This window comes from Coregonus clupeaformis, chromosome 35, assembly GCF_020615455.1.
Source record: "Coregonus clupeaformis isolate EN_2021a chromosome 35, ASM2061545v1, whole genome shotgun sequence".
Lineage (NCBI taxonomy): Eukaryota > Metazoa > Chordata > Actinopteri > Salmoniformes > Salmonidae > Coregonus > Coregonus clupeaformis.
The window spans coordinates 15,038,694-15,060,290 of NC_059226.1; the positions used below are offsets into that span (position 1 = coordinate 15,038,694).

Sequence of the window (21,597 nt, forward strand, 5' to 3'; positions counted from 1 at the left end):
AGCCTGGGACGGGGCTGCCTCTTCGGGGTGCTGGAAATGACATTGGGGCAGATGAGTGTTCTGGGGGTCCACCAGTGGGAGTCAAGGGGAGGCACAAGAGACTGATGCGACCTCCGGGTCGTTTTAAGGATTTTGTTTTGTAACCCTAGGGGCTAGGGTTTAGAAAGGAGGGGGCTATGTAACGACCCTGTATTGTGTTCTGTGTTCATGGATGTGTTATCGTTGGGTAATCCCGGGGGATTTTGGGAATGATTAAATAGGGGTTACGGTCTCATATCTCTCGCTTCGGTTCGGGACCCTTGATTTGACATGTTCTATTTGTGTATGTTCGAGGTTTAGCGGCGTGGGTTGTGGCCTGAACAATAGCCCATTTAGGAATAAACCTGTGTTCTGCCTGTACACCTGGTGCCCGTCTCTCTTTTACTTTATGACCCAGCTGGGTCATTACAGTATTTACAATGCGGAGGGCTACATAAAGCTCCGCATTGACATGATTGGTTGACCTTAGGTGGGGGCGGGAGGTCCTGTATAAACACAAACTCACTTCCTTGACAACTTCCTTCACAACAGCTCTGCGCTGCTCTGCGATGCACAAGAAGTATGAATGCCCTGACATCTGCAGAGGCCATATCACCGTAAATGCTGCCTTTCAGTCACTGGGTGTGTCCGAAATCTGGCTTGCCTACTACTTACTTAAACTGCATACTGTGAAGGCATAGTAATCCTACTATGCACTATTTAGCACATGTATGCACTCACTAACTGTAAGTCGCTCTGGATAAGAGCTTCTGCTAAATATATAATGTATATATAAAATATAAAATGTCAAATGTAATAAAACGTATGCATTATGCCATGATGGAAATGCAGGCCTACTACTTTTGGTGCATTCATGACAACTTGGAATTCGGAAACAAAACGAGTTCAGGCTGGCAAAAATCGTAACGTTAACGCGTTGATCTTCAAGTCGAAAAGTCGGAGCTCCAGGAGTTGGATGACCGTTCAAAAAAAAAATCCCAGTCGGAGCACGTTTTATCTGAGTTCCATTGCAATGTTCAAAACAACTGGTAAGTCTGAAATCGGCTACTTCTGACTTCAGTGCGTTCAAGACAACTGGGAACTCTGAAAAAAACGGTCATCCAACTCGGAATTCCAAGTCGGGATTTCTGGCTTCTTTCTAGAGCTCGACATTCCGACATAAAGATCACTGATGTCATGATTTGACATCGTTTTTTCACAGTACCCAGTTGTCTTGAACGCACAATCAGTTACGGCTCCTTCATATGAACCGGAAAGGATCGTCTGCAGCTCCACCCAGTGACCTTAAGCATTGTTGTTTTGGGCTAACGGTAGCTAAGTAGCTAGCATTTGGAGTAAACTTGAGTTAGTTACCGTACGCCTACAATGTAGGCCTATCAATTTAAGAGTCACCTGAAGCTTGAGAGTAATGGGAGATGCAGTAGAGGAATTTGGTGCTGAGGCAGAGGACTCGTAATGAAGATGATTGGCTACTACATTACCGTTCTCCTAGCAGCCAGATATTTTGCTGGCAGCAGGATCGCAGATTATTTTTTTGTTATTTTGATAATAACGGTCCCCCTGCAAAAACATGGTAAACGTTGGGAAATATATATATATATATATATATATATATATATATATATATATATATATATATATATATATATATATATATATATATATATATATATATATATATATATATATATATATATATATATATATATATATATATATATATATATATATATATATATATATATATATATATATGTGGTCCTCTGTAGCTCAGCTGGTAGAGCACGGCGCTTGTAACGCCAAGGTAGTGGGTTCGATCCCCGGGACCACCCATACACAAAAAAAATGTATGCACGCATGACTGTAAGTCGCTTTGGATAAAAGCGTCTGCTAAATGGCATATTATATTATTTATTATTATATATATTAACTGTTTTTCACAGCATTGCAGCCACCTTCGAAAAAATAAATGGACATTTGACGGATTTTACCGTATTATTTATACCAGCATTTATTTTGAAAGTTTACACAAATACTGTCATGTGGAAAGCTATTGTGTAAGCTATATTTTTAGAAATATACTTTTTAATAAAATACTAATATATGTTATTGGAATTACACAATATAGTCTGCAAAACTGAAATGGGTCTCTTGTGCTGGGCAACGGGTTTAACACAGAGTACTTGTGACTCCTTACTCCACCAACTCCATTCACTGCAATATAATACGCGGTATATGGGATACTTGTTGGCTTGTAGAGAGAAAGCTTTTTTACTTGTCTCAGCTGAAATTGGGTGGGAAATACTCAGTAGGGTCGCACTGCCTGCTGCTGGCTTTTCACTGCCCCCTCTATAACCCCAATGCAACACTGTAATTGACTCTACACGAGATACATATTGGCTTGTAGAGAGGAAACTATTCTACCTGTCTCAGCTAAATTGGTGTGTAAAATATTCAGTAGGGTCTCTACTAACCAAATATGATTCGTTTTGGAGGGGGACTTTCTGAACAGCAATGGATACAATTATTTACAAGTTGTAGGCTGATATGTGCTTCTTATTTATCAATTATTTACAAGCTATATTGTCATGATTATGCACTTTTTGTAGAGTTTAAAATGTATTAAAAGAGACAACAAGGCTAACAGTACACAGTATAATCAAGCTTTCAGAACAACAATGGAGAACATTATTAACAAGTTATAGGCCTTTATGTGTTGCTTTTCTATCAAGGTTAGCAGACTACTGTGACGGCCTATTAACCAAGTTTTCAAAACCAATAACAGAGACAAGATTGAAAGATAATACATAATACAGAGATGTGATGATTATCTATCAAGGGCAGCAAAGGCATTTTCTGTAGAGTTTCAAATGTATTACGTAGTAATTTTCTCTCTGATAACTCATATGTGGTCCTCTGTAGCTCAGCTGGTAGAGCACGGCGCTTGTAACGCAAAGGTAGTGGGTTCAATCCCCGGGACCACCCATACACAAAAATGTATGCACGCATGACTGTAAGTCGCTTTGGATAAAAGTGTCTGCTAAATGGCTTATTATTATATAAAACATACTCTCGCATGCCATTGTGAAAAAGCATATTCACATTGTCCTCTAATAAAACTGCTTCAGAGAATAAGCACACATAAACACCACAACTGCTGATGTCTGACTGTTTTCTAAAATGGGGGCACCGATGAGAAAAGTAATAGTTTAGTGTCACATCAACCACAAATCCATGCATTGCCAGATATGCAAGGTATTTCTGAAGTGGTAGTGTATCATTTAATCTCTTTCATACTGGTTGAGGGGATATGACACCTCTCCTCTTTTACATGTAGGCCTATCAAATTAGATATTTCTGTAAGAAATGCTACCCAGCAATTGGAAGGGAGGTTGGAAGGAGCATAAGTTAAAACAACCATTATTTTATGCTTAGGACGTTAAATAAGACAGAACTTCTAATAAGACAAAGGCCAAGTAATAATCACTTGTATTTTCTCACAAATTACAATTTGGAGAGATAGGCAATGATGCATGAATCACCTCAAAACCCAAGTCCAAGAGGCGAACCTTTGGATTGATTCTGACCAAGGTGGGTTTAAGAAAATCATTTGAAGGCTGTTTCATCGTTGTCGGTGATCAGGTCTACCACTGTTGTGTCGTCGGCAAACTTAATGATGGTGTTGGAGTCGTGCCTGGCCACGCAGTCATGGGTGAACAGGGAGTACAGGAGGGGACTAAGCACGCACCCCTAAGGGGCCCTGTCACACCCTGGCTCTGGGGACTCTATATGTTGAGCCAGGGTGTGTAAGTTCTATGTGTTTATGTTCTATGGTGTATTCTATGGGTGCTATTTCTATGTTGGCCAGAGTGGCTCCCAATCAGAGGCAACGAGTGTCAGCTGTTGCTGGTTGTCTCTGATTGGGAGCCATATTTAAACAGTCTGTGTCCCTTAGTGTTTGTGGGATCTTGTTTCTAGTTGGTTTGTGTTAGACCGTGAACTGTCACGTTATCGTTTTGTTTATGTTGTTGTAATATCGCTAAATAAAGAGTATGTTTGCCTGCAACGCTGCGCCTTGGTCCTCCTCTGTTCCCGACGATCGTGACAGAAGATCCCACCAAGACAGGACCAAGCAGCGTGAAGAGGAGAGAGGATGGACCTGGGATCAGTGGAGTAGGAGTCTCGACTGGGCCCAGCCAAGTGAAGAGCAGAGAGGTTGGACTATGGAGCAGTGGATTAAGAGTCTCGACTGGGCCAAGCCAAGTGAAGAGCAGAGTGGCTGGACTTTGGAGCAGTGGGGTGAGAGTCTGGCGAGAACTAGGGAGGCCTGGTCCACGGGGAGGAGAGACACCCAGAAATTTTTTAGGGGGGGGGCTCACGACGTGGACGTCGGGGCAGCAGGAGGCCGCGATAGAGCTGTCCAGCGGGTTGGCAGAGGAGGCCGCCAGGTTACGGGGGCCACTGGTATTAAAGGGGAGGGAAAGTGTAGAGGCACGGCGAGAGGTACTGGGGTGTGTTACGAGTCCGGTCCAGCCCGTTCCTGATCCCCGCGTAGGGCCAGTGGTGTGTGTCCCCAGTACGGTCCGGCCTGTTCCTGTTCCTCGCATCGAGCCTGTGGTGCGCGTCGTCAGCCCGGCCCGGCCTGTTCCTGCTTCCCGCATCGAGCCTGTGGTGCGCGTCGCCAGCCCGGTCCGGCCTGTTCCTGCTCCCCGCACCAAGCCTATGGTGCGCGTCGCCAGCCCGGCCCGGCCTGTTCCTGCTCCCCGCACCAAGCCTATGGTGCGCGTCGCCAGCCCGGCCCGGCCTGTTCCTGCTCCCCGCACCAAGCCTAGGGTGCGCGTCGCCAGCCCGGCCCGGCCTGTTCCTGCTCCTCGCACCAAGCCTAGGATGCGCGTCGCCAGCCCGGCCCGTCCTGTTCCTGCTCCTCGCACCAAGCCTATGGTCCGTGTCGCCAGCCCGGCCCGGTCCATTCCTGCTCTCCCCACCAAGTCAGTGGTGCGCTTCGTCAGCCCGGCTCTGCCTGTTCCTGCTCCCCACACCAAGCCAGTGGTGTGCGTCGCCAGCCCAGTCCGGCCTGTTCCTGCCCCCCGCACCAAGCCTATGGTGCGCGTCGCCAGCCCGGCCCGGTCCATTCCTGCTCTCCCCACCAAGTTAGTGGTGCTCTTCGTCAGCCCGGCTCGGCCTGTTCCTGCTCCCCACACCAAGCCAGTGGTGTGCGTCGTCAGTCCGGCACAGCCCATGCCTGTTCCACCGGTGCCTGGTCCGGTACCGGTCAGCTGCTCCACGTCGGAGCTAGAGCAATCCGCTCCACCAGTGTTCAGTCCAGCTCCGGCCAGCAGGGCCAGACCGGACCAGGGGTACTGTGGGGGGTTAGAGAAGGAGTGGGGATCATGCCCAGAGCCGGATCCGCCTCCAAGGCGGAGTGCCCACCCAGCCCTCCCCTGGTTTGTTTTGTTGAGGCGCGGTCGCAGTCCGCGCCTTTGGGGGGGGGGGTACTGTCACACCCTGGCTCTGGGGACTCTATATGTTGAGCCAGGGTGTGTAAGTTCTATGTGTTTATGTTCTATGGTGTATTCTATGGGTGCTATTTCTATGTTGGCCAGAGTGGCTCCCAATCAGAGGCAGCTGTTGCTGGTTGTCTCTGATTGGGAGCCATATTTAAACAGTCTGTGTCCCTTAGTGTTTGTGGGATCTTGTTTCTAGTTGGTTTGTGTTAGACCGTGAACTGTCACGTTATCGTTGTGTTTATGTTGTCGTAATATCGCTAAATAAAGAGTATGTTTGCCTGCAACGCTGCGCCTTGGTCCTCCTCTGTTCCCGACGATCGTGACAGGCCCCCGTGTTGAGGATCAGCGTGGCAGATGTGATCTACCCTTACCACCTGGGGGCGGCCCATCAGGAAGTCCAGGATTCAGTTTCAGAGGGAGGTGTTTAGCCCCAGGGTCCTTAGCTTAGTGATGAGCTTTGAGGGCACTATGGTGTTGAACGCTGAGCTGTAGTCAATGAATAGCATTCTCACGTAGGTGTTCCTTTTGTCCAGGTGGGAAAGGGCAGTGTGGAGTGCAATAGAGATTGCATCATCTGTGGATCTGTTGGAGCGGTATGCAAATTGGAGTGGGACTAATGATAATGGTGTTGATGTGAGCCATGACCAGCCTTTCAAAGCACTTCTACGGGTCGGTAGTCATTTAGGCAGGTTACCTTAGTGTTCTTGGGCACAGGGACTATGGTGGTCTGCTTGAAACATGTTGGTATTACAGGCTCGGTCAGGGAAAGGTTGAAAATGTCAGTGAAGACACTTGCCAGTTGGTCAGCGCATGCTCAGCGTACACATCCTGGTAATCCGTCTGTCCCTGCGGCCTTGTGAATGTTTACCTGTTTAAAGGTCTTACACACATCGGCTATGGACAGCGTGATCACACAGTCATCCGGAACAGCTGATGCTCTCATGCATGCTTCAGTGTTGCTTGCCTCGAAGCGAGCATAGAAGTAATTTAGCTCATCTGGTAGGCTTGTGTCACTGGGCAGCTCGAGGCTGTGCTTCCCTTTGTAGTCTGTAATAGTTTGCAAGCCCTGCCACATCCAACGAGCATCAGAGCCGGTGTAGTATGATTCAATCTTAGTCCTGTATTGACGCTTTGCCTGTTTGATGGTTTGTCGGAGGGCATAGCGGGATTTCTTATAAGCGTCCGGATTAGAGTCCCGCTCCTTGAAAGCGGCAGCTCTACCCTTTAGCTCAGTGCGGATGTTGCCTGTAATCCATGGCTTCTGGTTGGGGTATGTACGTACGGTCACTGTGGGGACGACGTCATCGATGCACTTATTGATGAAGCCAGTGACTGATGTGGTGTACTCCTCAATGCCATCGGAAGAATCCCGGAACATATTCCAGTCTGTGCAAGCAAAACAGTCCTGTAGCTTAGCATCTGCGTCATCTGACCACTTCTTTATTGACCGAGTCACTGGTGCTTCCTGCTTTAGTTTTTGCTTGTAAGCAGGAATCAGGAGGATAGAGTTATGGTCAGATTTGCCAAATAGAGGGCGAGGGAGAGCTTTGTACGTGTCTCTGTGTGTAAAGTAAAGGTGGTCTAGAGTTTTTTTTCCTCTGGTTGCACATTTAACATGCTGGTAGAAATGAGGTAAAGCAGATTTAAGTTTCCTTGCATTAAAGTCCCCGGCCACTAGGAGCGCCGCCTCTGGATGAGCGTTTTCCTATTGCTTATGGCCTTATACAGCTCATTGAGTGCGGTCCTAGTGCCAGCATCGGTTTGTGGTGGTAAATAGACAGCTACGAAAAATACAGATGAACTCTCTTGGTAAATAGTGTGGTCTACAGCTAATCATGAGATACTCCACCTCAGGCGAGCAAATACTCCACCTCAGTTTACAAATGTACACAGACCGTCACCCCTTGTCTTACCAGAGGCAGCTGTTCTATCTTGCCAATGCATGGTATATCCTGCCAGCTGTATGTTATCCATGTCGTCGTTCAGCCACGACTCGGTGAAATATAATATATTACAGTTTTTAATGTCCCGTTGGTAGGATATCCCTGATCTTAGTTTGTCTATTTTATTATCCAATGATTGTACGTTGGCTAGTAGGACTGATGGTAGAGGCACATTACTCACCATCGGATCCTTACAAGGCACCCGACCTACGTCCCCGATATCTCTGTCTCTTTCTCATGCGAATGACGGGGATTTGGGCCTTGTCGGGAGTCTGAAGAAAATCCTTCGCGTCCGACTCGTTAAAGAAAAAATCTTTGTCCAGTACGAGGTGAGTAAACGCTGTCCTGATATCCAGAAGCTCTTTTCGGTCATAAGAGACGGTGGCAGAAACATTATGTACAAAATAAGTTACAAATAACGCGAAAAAACACACACAATATCACAATTGGTTAGGAGCCCGTAAAACGGCAGCCATCTCCTCTGGCGCCATTCTGTCATCATCGTCTGTACTGCAGCCAGAATACTAGTGGCTACTACTCTGAACTGTGTGTGGGGAGCTTTCTGGCACACAGAGCTGCTGAGGCATCACCCAAGTGGGTGAAGTAGAAGTCCAGTAACCCTCTACAAGATCATCACCAGACTTAATCTTCATCAACGATCTCCCTGACCACCTTCCACTGATCAAGCGATGAACTGTCCCTCTCCATCTTTGAAAGTTGAAAGATGTATGCACTCAAAGACAGGTCAGTGGCCAAGTCTTTCACTTCACATTTTCAAATGTCTTCCTCTTCTTTTTAACAGTTTTTGGCCATAGCTCTTCATTTGTAATACCTGCATGACTTGTTGATATTTAAAGGGATAGATAAACTTGTGGATACCATTTGTATGTGTCTGTGTCCAGTATGAAGGAAGTTAGAGCTAGTTTCGTGAGCCAATGCTAACTAGTGTTGACTGGAAGTCTATGGGTATCTGCTAGCATGCTAGCATACATTGCCAAAATCCTGAAGTATACCTTTAACACCATCTCTCACTGTGTATCTCCCTGTAGGTGTGCGTATGATCAGCCTGTCGTAGTCACATATATCACTGGCAAGGATAGCAGGACCTGGAGTGTCGCCAAGGAGATGGCAGAAGATGATGTCAACAGTTTCCCAAGATCCTCTGAGAGGAGAGAGTGCTGTCGTGTCCCATGATCCTCTGAGAGGAGAGAGGGCTGTCGTTTCCCATGATCCTCTGAGAGGAGAGAGTGCTGTCGTTTCCCATGATCCTCTGAGAGGAGAGAGTGCAAAGATGCCTTGTTGTTTTTTTATCTTTCCCTCCCTCTTGTAATAGTTGTTTGTTTGTTTCTCTGCAGGCACAAGGCCATAATAACATTATATAAGTCGGAAGTTTACATACACCTTAGACAAATACATTTAAACTTAGTGTTTCACAATTCCTGACATTTAATCCTAGTAAAAATGCCATGTCTTAGATCAGTTAGGATCACCACTTTATTTTAAGAATGTGAAATGTCAGAATAATAGTAGAGAGAGTGATTTATTTCAGCTTTCTGTTCTTTCATCACATTCCCAGTGGGTCAGAAGTTTACATACACTCAATTAGTATTTGGTAGCATTGCCTTTACATTGTTTAACTTCGGTCAAATGTTTCGGGTAGCCTTCCACAAGCTTCCCACAATAAGTTGGGTGAATTTTGGCCCATTCCTCCTGACAGAGCTGGTGTAACTGAGTCAGGTTTGTAGGCCTCCTTGCTTGCACACACTTTTTCAGTTCTGCCCACAAATGTTCTATAGGATTGAGGTCAGGGCTTTGTGATGGCCACTCCAATAGCTTGACTTTGTTGTCCTTAAGCCATTTTGCCACAACTTTGGAAGTATGCTTGGGGTCATTGTCCATTTGGAAGACCCATTTGCGACCAAGCTTTAACTTCCTGACTGATATCTTGAGATGTTGCTTCAATATATCCACATAATTTCCCTTCCTCGTGATGCCATCTATTTTGTGAAGTGCACTAGTCCCTCCTGCAGCAAAGCACCCCCACAGCATGATGCTGCCACCCCGTGCTTCACGGTTGTGATGGTGTTCTTCGGCTTGCAAGAGACCCCCTTTTTCCTCCGAACATGACAATGGTCATTATGGCCAAACAGTTCTACTTTTGTTTCATCAGACCAGAGGACATTTCTCCAAAAAGTACGATCTTTGTCCCCATGTGCAGTTGCAAACCGTAGTCTGGCTTTTTTATGGCGGTTTTGGAGCAGTGGCTTCTTCCTTGCTGAGCGGCCTTTCAGGTTATGTCGATATAGGACTCGTTTTACTGTGGATATAGATACTTTTGTACCTGTTTCCTCCAGCATCTTCACAATGTCCTTTGCTGTTGTTCTGGAATTGATTTGCACTTTTTGCACCAAAGTACGTTCATCTCTAGGAGACAGAACACGTCTCCTTCCTGAGCATTATGACAGCTGCGTGGTCCCATGGTGTTTATACTTGCGTACTATTGTTTGTACAGATGAACATGGTACCTTCAGGCATTTGGAAATTGCTCCCAAGGATGAACCAGACTTGTGGAGGTCTACATTTTTTTTTCGTCAGCCACCAATTGTGCAAGTTCTCCCACTTAAAAAGATGAGCGAGGCCTGTAATTTTCATCATAGGTACACGTCAACTATGACAGACAAAATGAGATTTATTTTCTCCAGAAAATCACATTGTAGGATTTTTAATGAATTTATTTGCAAATTATGGTGGAAAATAAGTATTTGGTCACCTACAAACAAGCAAGATTTCTGGCTCTCACAGACCTGTAACTTCTTCTTTAAGAGGCTCCTCTGTCCTCCACTCGTTACCTGTATTAATGGCACCTGTTTGAACTTGTTATCAGTATAAAAGACACCTGTCCACAACCTCAAACAGTCACACTCCAAACTCCACTATGGCCAAGACCAAAGAGCTGTCAAAGGACACCAGAAACAAAATTGTAGACCTGCACCAGGCTGGGAAGACTCAATCTGCAATAGGTAAGCAGCTTGGTTTGAAGAAATCAACTGTGGGAGCAATTATTAGGAAATGGAAGACATACAAGACCACTGATAATCTCCCTCGATCTGGGGCTCCACGCAAGATCTCACCCTGTGGGGTCAAAATGATCACAAGAACGGTGAGCAAAAATCCCAGAACCACACGGGGGGACCTAGTGAATGACCTGCAGAGAGCTGGGACCAAAGTAACAAAGCCTACCATCAGTAACACACTACGGCGCCAGGGACTCAAATCCTGCAGTGCCAGACGTGTCCCCCTGCTTAAGCCAGTACATGTCCAGGCCCATCTGAAGTTTGCTAGAGTGCATTTGGATGATCCAGAAGAGGATTGGGAGAATGTCATATGGTCAGATGAAACCAAAATAGAACTTTTTGGTAAAAACTCAACTCGTCGTGTTTGGAGGACAAAGAATGCTGAGTTGCATCCAAAGAACACCATACCTACTGTGAAGCATGGGGGTGCAAACATCATGCTTTGGGGCTGTTTTTCTGCAAAGGGACCAGGACGACTGATCCGTGTAAAGGAAAGAATGAATGGGGCCATGTATCGTGAGATTTTGAGTGAAAACCTCCTTCCATCAGCAAGGGCATTGAAGATGAAACGTGGCTGCGTCTTTCAGCATGACAATGATCCCAAACACACCGCCCGGGCAACGAAGGAGTGGCTTCGTAAGAAGCATTTCAAGGTCCTGGAGTGGCCTAGCCAGTCTCCAGATCTCAACCCCATAGAAAATCTATGGAGGGAGTTGAAAGTCCGTGTTGCCCAGCGACAGCCCCAAAACATCACTGCTCTAGAGGAGATCTGCATGGAGGAATGGGCCAAAATACCAGCAACAGTGTGTGAAAACCTTGTGAAGACTTACAGAAAACGTTTGACCTGTGTCATTGCCAACAATGGGTATATAACAAAGTATTGAGAAACTTTTGTTATTGACCAAATACTTATTTTCCACCATAATTTGCAAATAAATTCATAAAAAATCCTACAATGTGATTTTCTGGATTTTTTTTTCTAATTTTGTCTGTCATAGTTGACGTGTACCTATGATGAAAATTACAGGCCTCTCTCATCTTTTTAAGTGGGAGAACTTGCACAATTGGTGGCTGACTAAATACTTTTTTTCCCCACTGTATGTTACAATTCTAACATACAGTCAGAACATCTCAATTCAACCCTACCACTGGTCCTCATTGTCCCTGTTTTAGACATGGTCATAGGTGTCACTGTAACCTTGTCCCCTCTACTTTTTAAGTACTTGCTGGGAGAAGCATTTGGTGTATCTGTACTGACTGAGGCCGGAACAGAAATAAAACATCTTTGTCAATTTCATTCCTCGTTGTGGAACACTCATTTGTACAGAGCCATTTGGCACAGAGCACCTTGTATTTGTAGCTTTTCCGTCAGGAATGATGTTGCCTCCTTGATTGTTCTTCCTGCGAAATGCAATAAAACATCTTGACAACTGCTTTCTGAAATGCAGCTCTCTGGAAACTCATGTCAAAATACCTTTAGAAAATCAAAGAATGTGTTGGTACTCTTCAGAACTGTGCGTCATTGAGCTCAGCTAGTTTGATTTTTTTCTACCCCATTGTTCAAATCTCCTGTTCCTCCTGCCTCTCATCACAACTAGTCAAAGAATGCAGTCATATACCAGTCATATAATATAGCAGTCATTTCCTGTCACATTCATGAAGCGAAGTGCCCATGCCAACACCAATCGACGTCTGTGCCCAGTGGGAGGACTACTGTTCTTGGTGCGGAAATAAAGATTTCACAAATGGGGATATTAATCTTTAATTGCATTAGATAAACCAACCTTATTTCCTTTATATAGGCCTACTCAGAGGGTAGCATCAGTGAAACTTCAAACAGCTACAACTGGAGTTGTGAAAATAAGTACATTTATTTTTTCTGAGTAATGTAGCGTACATGAACGTCACTAAAATGTATTGAGGTTGTTTTCAGTCATAGCTCGCCACGATGTCAACATCTGAAGTGTGTTTGGCTGTGCGACTGTTTTATAAATCGCAGATGGCTATTTTCAAGTATCGCCTATTGTCCGGAGCGCGACCGTCCACTTCAGGCTATTTAATTTATTCAAAAACGAATGTGAAATGTAAATACAGTTAAAGATTATGGTAATTAATTAATAGCTTTGTTTCATGTATTTGTCTCATAATATGCAGCTCAAAGTGCTTCATAATAAGCAATTGGAAATAAAATAATATTGGGCCTAGTAATATAACAATAGATTATAATAAATATAAAACAGCAGAATAGAACAATTAGGCTTAAATGTAGTTTCTGTATTGATAGCCTAATGGGCTATTTGCCTTTTTTTAATCATAAGCGCAGCTTTAATTCAATTAATTTATATTGTGAAATGTACTGCCATTGTTCAAGAGGTAGCCTAATCATCTCTTAGTCACTCACTATTGCAGGTTTAAATAACCCTTCAGAGGAAATTCCCATGAAACGTACTTTCATTCATATAAATACTTCACGTTTCCTTCAAATGGCAGATAAGAAAGAATATTTAGCAAAATAGACTAACCATACAGAGGCGGAATGAACACTCTCAAAAGTAAGTGCTATTTTATATTATATTTTTAATTAGTGTATTTACTCTGCTTGATGAAACTTTTTTTTTTACTTGGAAACAATATTCTGTTTTGCAAAATTGTCTGAAGAAAATCAGAATAGTTTCGACGTATTTTGAGTGGAAGGCTCGGAAGCATTTTTATTGTGCGTGGCTACTGCGTACCTCCAATGAACTATGGCATGTGTGCCTTGAATACGGTTCTGAGCGGCACTGGCTGTGCCTCACAGTTCAACTTGTTAATAATCTCTAGCATCGTACAATCGTTCTGCAACAGTTTTTTCTTTCTCAAAGTTGTAGGTCTGCTCTGCTGTTTAGCTTTTCTGGCACGGTCCGCACCTATTCCGGAGAAGTCAGTGGACGCAATGAGTTTGGTCGAAAAAATACTAGGCAACATCCCTGTGGTTCACTGGTCAAGTGTCAACATCACGGTAAGTCCATGGGACGGCGATGATGCCCTGTTTATACCTAGCATGTATTGTCTTTACTGTATGTAATTTCTCGCCAACTTTTATTGGTAAAAATACGCAGCTTTGTATGGTCTTTAATGCTCGATTTTAGTTGAAATGACCGTTGGATTATGTTAAACCATTTGTGCATAAAACAAGTCCTAGCAGGCGGCAGGGCACATTTAAACTGAGTAATGCAAAGCAGGCTATCTCATAAAGAACAATACCTATCACCTATAGCTGGAGGTAAATGTGTAACACTTGTAACCCGCGGGATATGAACTCCGGTGTCCCACGGGAGCAACTATCGTATCTGAAGATTATGCCTTTGTTAAATGTTTTTCATGACGAAATGGAATGTTGGTTGTTCAGGCCAGAGGGGGGATGGTTTATGATGTTATTTGAAATGTGCCGCTTGGAGGGTGACGCCCGAGGGGAGACTGGTGATTGGCCAGAAGAGGGGGTAACCCTTATTTTGGTATTGTCTATATAAGAAGGGTTTTAGACAATAAACCCCAGAGCAGCCATTAGAATTGGAGGACACTGCTCTCCAGACCCTGCAAGTCTGTTACTCATGCTGAAGCTTGTGGTCTGAATAAACCTTATGATCAATGTTCAGTATGAGCAGACTCCTTTTGTTGACAGCAATGATGACCACCATTCATCATATACTACATAACCAATGTTCTTAGACCGTTAGACAAAAATGAAATTCCCTTTTGGGCGAGAAAGGGTAGCTGCATCCCAATATGACGACCGGATTATGGGCTAGTGGGTGTCGAAAGGAATGGGTGTGTCGGTTTGATGGTTTTGATTGAGCGGTGTTTTTTCCCTTCCGTTTCTTTTCACGCAACTACTATTGAGCTACCGTACTGCGAGTTTCTTCTGTTTATAAGCCAGAGGATGAGTCTGAGTTGTATTTCACTGTTAGTTTTACACAAATAATTGTACATTTTAATTTACAAATTGTACTATTTTTATTTTTATGATATGTGTGATGTTACTTCATGCGTTGTATGCATGTTCTTACTCTGCCTGTCACCCTGATATTGGCTACTAGGTAGCTACTTCCCATACTGTTGCAGGACAGTAGGCCTAGTGCTTGTCAAGTAGGAGGAAGGGCCCTGTGTCCCGGTGTTGCCCCCCTCAACGCCCACAAGGCCTGAAAACTAGCCCTTTAAAATAAAAAAATTGAAACAGAGGAGTTGCCACATTTATCCATGAAACCTTTTTTCCATAACATTATTGAGCGAATTAAGAAGGAATATCAACTTAATTTTTAACAAAGTAGGCTTAGAAGCAAAATTCGGGTTTCCATCAAAATAATAATTATTGCAAGTTTAAGAATGTTGCAAGAGAAAATATAAATCGCCCTTAATAAACTCTTCAGATCATTTTCCATCAATGTAGATTTAAATTGTTTTGACAGCTATGATTAAACAATAAGGCCCTAGGAGGTGTGGTATATGGCCAATATACCATGGCTAAGGGCTGCTCTTTGGACATAGCCCTTAGCTGTGGTATATTGGCCATATACCACAAACCCCTGAGGAGCCTTATTGCAATTCTAAACTGGTTAACAATGTAATTACAATAGTAAAAATTTAATTGTAATTACTGAGCCGAAAAAAAATCTGTTGATGTGCCCTTGAGCAAGGCACTTAACCCTAATTTCTCCTGTAAGTCGCTCTGGATAAGAGCATCTGCTAAATGACTTAAATGTAAAAATAATTGTTGTGCATTCCCATGGTACACAGTCTGATATACCATGGCTTTCAACCAATCAGCATTCAGGGCTCAAACCACAGAGTTTATATAATGGTAAATAAATATTGTTTGCTCGTGTGCATAACTATAGATACATCTGGCAGGAGAGTTTGAGTGATGAAAGTTGGACAGAGGATCTCAATCTCTGTGCAAGAAACATGTGGACTACAAAAAACGAATGTTACACTATTTTCTGGCAATTGTGCCTTCATTATGTGCCAGATGTTAAGACTACAAACCATTATAAATGGCCTATTTTCGAGATTTACTTGTTTTTTCAATAGACTACTGATTAAAATCTGGGTTTATAATTGCAATTAAACTTTTGCCATGGTTTGCTGAGCTAGATGCAGGTAGCCTATAGCCCCTGATAGGCCAACATCTAATTTCAGGGAAAAGTCCACAACGAAACTGACATTAAATATGCAGAATGATACATTCGCGATAGAGCTGTGACCATGATCACAATTGATAACTTCCAATTTAATTAACTAACATGGCCATTAACAATTGCATAATAACACAAGGCTACAACATAACACTGATAAATAGGCTATTTATTAAATCCGTTTGGCAGCTCCAGATAGGCTACACAAGTGGCACAAATTGATTTGCATGACTCCAGTGATATCGTCATTTCAACATATTTATTGTACTGTATCAAATGCTAGGCTACAGTAGCCTACAATAGCAAATCAATTAATCGCATACTTGATGGCCAACAGATGCAAATGCAGCGTATCATTTTCCACATTTAATGTCATTTTCATTGTGGACTTTTTCCCATAACAGAAGCACGCGAGGGAGTTCCATATCTTCCATTTCGAATTTCGAATTTCCACTCACTCACGCACGCAGCGTTCCAGACCATAGACCTGAGCTTGAGTAAAACCCTTCGCTTGATACGGTTATCCATAAGAAAGGTCGACATTAGAATGCAGTTTATTTAAACCACCACGGAGCGAATTTATCTAAAGCGCTCTAGTGCGCCTAAAGTCATTTCCAAATGCTTTGTCGCCGTTATATCAGTTCTAGCGCGTTAATATGTTTTATGGAAAAAGGGTGTCTCCATAATTACCAACCTAAATAGCCTACCGACAACTGGTAAAAAGTTGTCACGATGTGCGCGTGTGCTGCTCTGGCTTGTTGACTCTCTGTTAACCAGTGCTCTCAACGCACACATACCCCTCTGTCCCTCCCCACCGTTCACTAACTCAGTAACAACCAGGTTATGTATATATATTACCAGTCAAAAGATTGGACACACCTACTCATTCAAGGGTTTTTCTTTATTTTTACTATTTTTTACATTGTAGAATAATAGTGAAGGCATCAAAACTATGACATAACACATATGGAATCATGTAGTAACCAAAAAAGTGTTAAACAAATCAAAATATATGTTATATTTGAGATTCTTCAAATAGCCACCCTTTGCCTTGCTGACAGCTTTGCACACTCTTGGCATTCTCTCAACCAGCTTCATGAGGTAGTCACCTGGAATGCATTTCAATTAACAGGTGTGCCTTCTTAAAAGTTAATTTGTGGAATTTATTTTCTTCTTAATGCGTTTGAGTCAATCAGTTGTGTTGTGACAAGGTAGGGGGGTATACAGAACAAGTCCATATTATGGCAAGAACAGCTCAAATAAGCAAAGAGAAACGACAGTCCATCAATACTTTAAGACATGAAGGTCAGTCAATGTGGAACATTTCAAGAACTTTGAAAGTTTCTTCAAGTGCAGTCGCAAAAACCATCAAGTGCACACAAGAGTGTGCAAAGGTGTCATCAAGGCAAAGGGTGGCTATTTGAAGAATCTCAAATATAAAATATGTTTTGATTTGTTTAACACTTTTTTGGTTACTTCATGATTCCATATGTGTTATTTCATAGTGTTGATGTCTTCACTATTATTCTACAATGTAAAAAACTGTAAAAATAAAGAAAACCCTTGAATAAGTAGGTGTGTCCAAACTTTTGACTGGTAGTGTATATCATGCATTACATATTGGCTCCAGCTCTATAACCACACCACTCCTGTTCTCCTAGGGCCTGACCCTTGACCCGTCCAGCCAGTATAGGAACATGCAGTACCAGACCATGGTGACCTCCCTGGGCATCCCCGCAGCACCAGAACTCAGGACGGTCTGCAGACCCGTAAACCAAATCGACTTCACCCTGGTGAGTGTGTGTGTGTGTGTGTTTGCATGTGTTTGTGAAGGTGAAACAATGCTATGGTTCTCCTGAATGTTGCAGATAGAATAATAAAGCTGACATGAATAGTTCTGACACGATTCCTTATTGCGTTGTGTCCTAGCCTACTGGACATGGTCCAGGTTAGTTGTCTGACCTGCTGTGTGCTTCCCCCTACAGGAGGTGTGTCTGAGGAGTATGTCTGCGGGACTGCAGCTGTATCAGGATGTGCTGGGTGTGCTGAAGGAGCGTGTGACCACTGACGAGGTGACAGGACTCCTGGCTGACATCAGAGACCTGCTGGCCCAGGTCAACATGGTGAGACTGACACACACACACACACACACACACACACACACACACACACACACACACACACACACACACACACACAAACTCCCTGAGTAATAGAAGTAGATGCATGCACACTGGCACAAGATCACACACAGATACACACATATCATAGAGGTCCTACACTCATAACATCACACTTGAGATGTTCGTTTTGGTTAATAACCTTCTGTATGTGTGTGTTTTTGTGTTGTTCAGATGCAGGAGCCGGGCCAGATGAGCAGTGTGGCCCAGTACGAGGCCTCGGGGCTGGCCTCACGCCTCCCAGGGGAGTACGAGGTTCAGGTTGCCACTCACTTTACCCTGCTGCAGCTCCGTGACTTCACACAGAACCTAAAACGCAGCCTGCGCAACGTCGAACACCTGACTTCCAGGCCAGGACAGAGGGGCTGAACGGCACCCCTTCAGGCCAGGACAAAGGGGCTGTGCTGCACCCTACAGCAGCAGCAAAACCTGTGCAGACATGGATGGAGGACCGGAGGTGGGTCGTCCGTGCCAGAAGCCGATTGGACTTCTGAGGCAACTGCGTAGTGATGTAGCCTGGCTGAAACATATTTCATTTCTGTTCAAGTCTTCTTCAGTCTTTCTATCTAATCTGTCAATCAAGGTCAAACGGGACATTGGAAAACATGAAGCAAGCGGAGCACTTTATTTATCTGAGATAGGGGATGGCATCAAAACCAATTGTGTAGCGTCCCTCTATCTGCCAACGTCTGGACCTCATCCTGTAACTGCAGGGAGCTGGTTCAAGCCTTGCTCTATCTGTTCCCCATCAATTGGTACAATAGCAACTGGTCAAGGACTGAGTGCCTGCTTTTCTTTATCTCTTTCTCCCCATGAGGGTTTTGTTCTTAGCTTGTCCTGTCACTCGACCCCACCTCTGATGGCTGTCTCAGAGTTTCCTTGAGATAAAGCAACACGGATAGCTGGCAGATAGTGGCAAGTCCCCGCCTGCACTCCCGCTAACTCTGATGTGAGCTAAACAATGGCCGCTGTTTGATTTGATTTGTCTGTTGACAGTCTCTGAGATACTTATTTAAACTTATTTTAATTTTTTATATATTTATGAAGTACTGGGATATCATTTGTTTGTGTATTTGAATTTATATGTTTGCGTATGCATGTATTTATTTATTTATAATGTATTTATACTTTATGTGTTTTTTTTATTGTTTGAAATGGTCACCCCTAGAGTAATTTCCTTGTGGGTGTCAAGAGATTTGTACTGTATGTGGTTTGGCAGAGAGATTTTTTTTTTTTTATAGACCAGGAGTTCCGATCTCCTTCCCTTTGTTTTATTTATTATTATATATTTTTACAGGACAGTAGGAAGTCGGGAGACATGTACAGACAAAAAGTGAGGAAGGGCTTTAGACGAACGGCCGAGTTGCGATTTGATCCCGTCGCCTTGGAGGCATGTGTGGTCTGGGAATCGAGAGCGTTACCGCTCAACCAGACTCCGGCATCAGAGGGTTATTAGTCAGCCCTAAAGTCATTTCCTGGTAGGTGTCAAGAGATGTGTCATCCCCTGTTTAGGAAGTTCCTATTCTAGTGTTTAGTAACACAAGACAAACGTAACAAGTGGAAACGTCCCACCAGCCATTTTCTTGTGTTACCAGTATTCTTCCCTTTAGAAATCAGTGTTGACTCACTCATACAATGAATTCCTCAGGGAATTTGTTTTCTTACAACTTCTGAAAGAACACAGAATGAGGAAATCAGAATGAGAAGTGTGAATTGATCTTAACCAGCATTGTGTGTGTTTTAGTCATCACTTACAGTGTCATAAACATCACGCTTGCTGAAAGTCTGTAAAGGTGTTATCTATATATTTAGTCTAGCCCTGATGATGAAAGATCCTCTTCACGCTGAAGTAAGTAAGACATTGTACATGTTCTAATGTGTGTATTTTAAGAAGGTTGAATGGTACTTGTGACAACGTACTGTATTTATATAGGTCTAGTGCGGATCAAGTGTGTCCTTGTTTAAAATGATCTTATTAACAGAATGGTTTTGTTAGTAAACCTGATGGGGAAATAACTTTCTACAATTGTTGTACTATACTTGATCTGTTATTTGCCTTAAATCGGTTGATTCCATATATTTTGCACTAAAGTGTTTTTCCCCCCAGCATGTAGTCCCCTGACCCTCAGTTGGTAGAGCATGGCGCTTGCAACGCCAGGGTTGTGGGTTCGTTTCCCATGGGGGGCCAGTATGAAAATGTATGCACTCACTAACTGTAAGTCGCTCTGGATAAGAGCGTCTGCTAAATGACTAAAATGTAAATATAATAAACCTTTAATGTGTAACAAGAAATGTGTAATTTTTCTAATCTCTGTTTGGTCAGAATGGGAGCTACCTGTATCCATACAGTGTAATCAGGAAGGATTGGTTCTGCAAAAGATAAGGAGAATGTGTGAAGACACACTCGTGTGAAGCATCCAGACGGGGCGGCAGGTAGCTTAGTGGTTAAGAGCGTTGTGCCAGTAACCGAAAGGTTGCTGGTTGTAATCCCCGAACCGACTTGGTTAAAAATCTGTCGATGTGCCCTTGAGCAAGGCACTTCATTCTAATTTTTCCTGTAAGGCGCTCTGGATAAGAGCGTCTGCTAAATGACTAAAATGTCAATGTAATGTTGGCTGACTAAGCTTTCCTATGAACTCCAGCTCTCATAAATATACACACAATGTAAGCATCCAGGCTGTTCACATGCCTTTTTCGTTTCCTGGGAAGAAGCAGGGAGCGCTCCCAATGCTGTTACAGCTACAGTATGCACTTTGGTCACTTTGGAAAGCCAATTGTGAGCTGCCCTTATAAACATTCCAACCCATTCCAACTTCCTCCTCCAAATCTTTCAGAGCAAATTTTAGAGCCTTTATTAGAGTGTCATTTTACATCTTCAATATATAACCTAGCACCAGCCCTAACCCTAACCCTAGCCCCAAAAGGGGCTGCAATACAGGACTGTCCCATAACTTCAGTTCGTTTTGAATATTTAAACTTAACGTTTTTTTTAGTCATTTAGCAGATGCGCTTATCCAGAGCGACTTACAGTTAGTGAGTGTATACATTTTCATACTGGCCCCCCGTGGGAAACGAACCCACAACCCTTGCGTTGCAAGCTCCATGCTCTACCAACTGAGCTACAGGGGACTATATATTTATAATTCTATTTACACAGTTAAACATATATAGCAGAGAGGTCTTAATGTATGGATATACGTATGCAATAGTCATCCTCGTGTGGAAACTTAGCCTGGTCCTGTGCTTCATTTGAGGCATGGCTTTTCTTCTTGTTGATCTTTTTGGAGCGCTAATTGTTACCATACAAAAAAAGACAATGTTAATGGACAAAATGGTTAGTGCATTTCTTTAACTCCTTCTACACTTCACATTGCTAGTCATTAGCAACTGAGATAGAATATTGTTATTGTTGGATTATTATATTGTGTGGCAAGAGAACAGCATACCCATGATCAACACTTCAATAATAGTGTTGCAATAGTGTTGTAATACAAGTGTTTTAAAATGGAATAGGAACATTTTAACCAGAACCTCCATCTCTTGTCTACCTTTAAATTGAAGCTGAACAGCCTCAATCTGAGGAAGATTGGCATCACTCTGTTTCTCAACCTCGGACTCAGTGGGGAGAACAGAGGATTCAGATGTTGCTTGCTTTCCAATGTTGTCATTGACTTGATGGACCA

At 43.4% G+C, this 21,597-nt stretch overlaps 1 protein-coding gene across 1 annotated transcript; it reads left to right on the plus strand.

Moving 5' to 3' along the window:
- Positions 1-13,099: 13,099 nt before the first annotated feature.
- LOC121550430 lies at positions 13,100-18,411 on the plus strand. The gene is made up of 5 exons (XM_041862682.1): positions 13,100-13,115; positions 13,425-13,561; positions 17,396-17,527; positions 17,720-17,857; positions 18,089-18,411. Exons 1-5 carry the CDS (start codon positions 13,100-13,102, stop codon positions 18,281-18,283), a joined length of 618 nt encoding a protein of 205 aa, XP_041718616.1. The 3' UTR covers positions 18,284-18,411.
- The last annotated feature ends 3,186 nt before the right edge of the window (positions 18,412-21,597 follow it).

Bases quoted from the DNA above. Each gene is read 5' to 3' on its own strand.
- LOC121550430 (XM_041862682.1), top strand. The intron at 13,562-17,395 runs GTAAGTCCATGG...CTGTTCTCCTAG, and splicing joins GGTCAAGTGTCAACATCACG to GGCCTGACCCTTGACCCGTC. The intron at 17,858-18,088 runs GTGAGACTGACA...TGTGTTGTTCAG, and splicing joins TGCTGGCCCAGGTCAACATG to ATGCAGGAGCCGGGCCAGAT.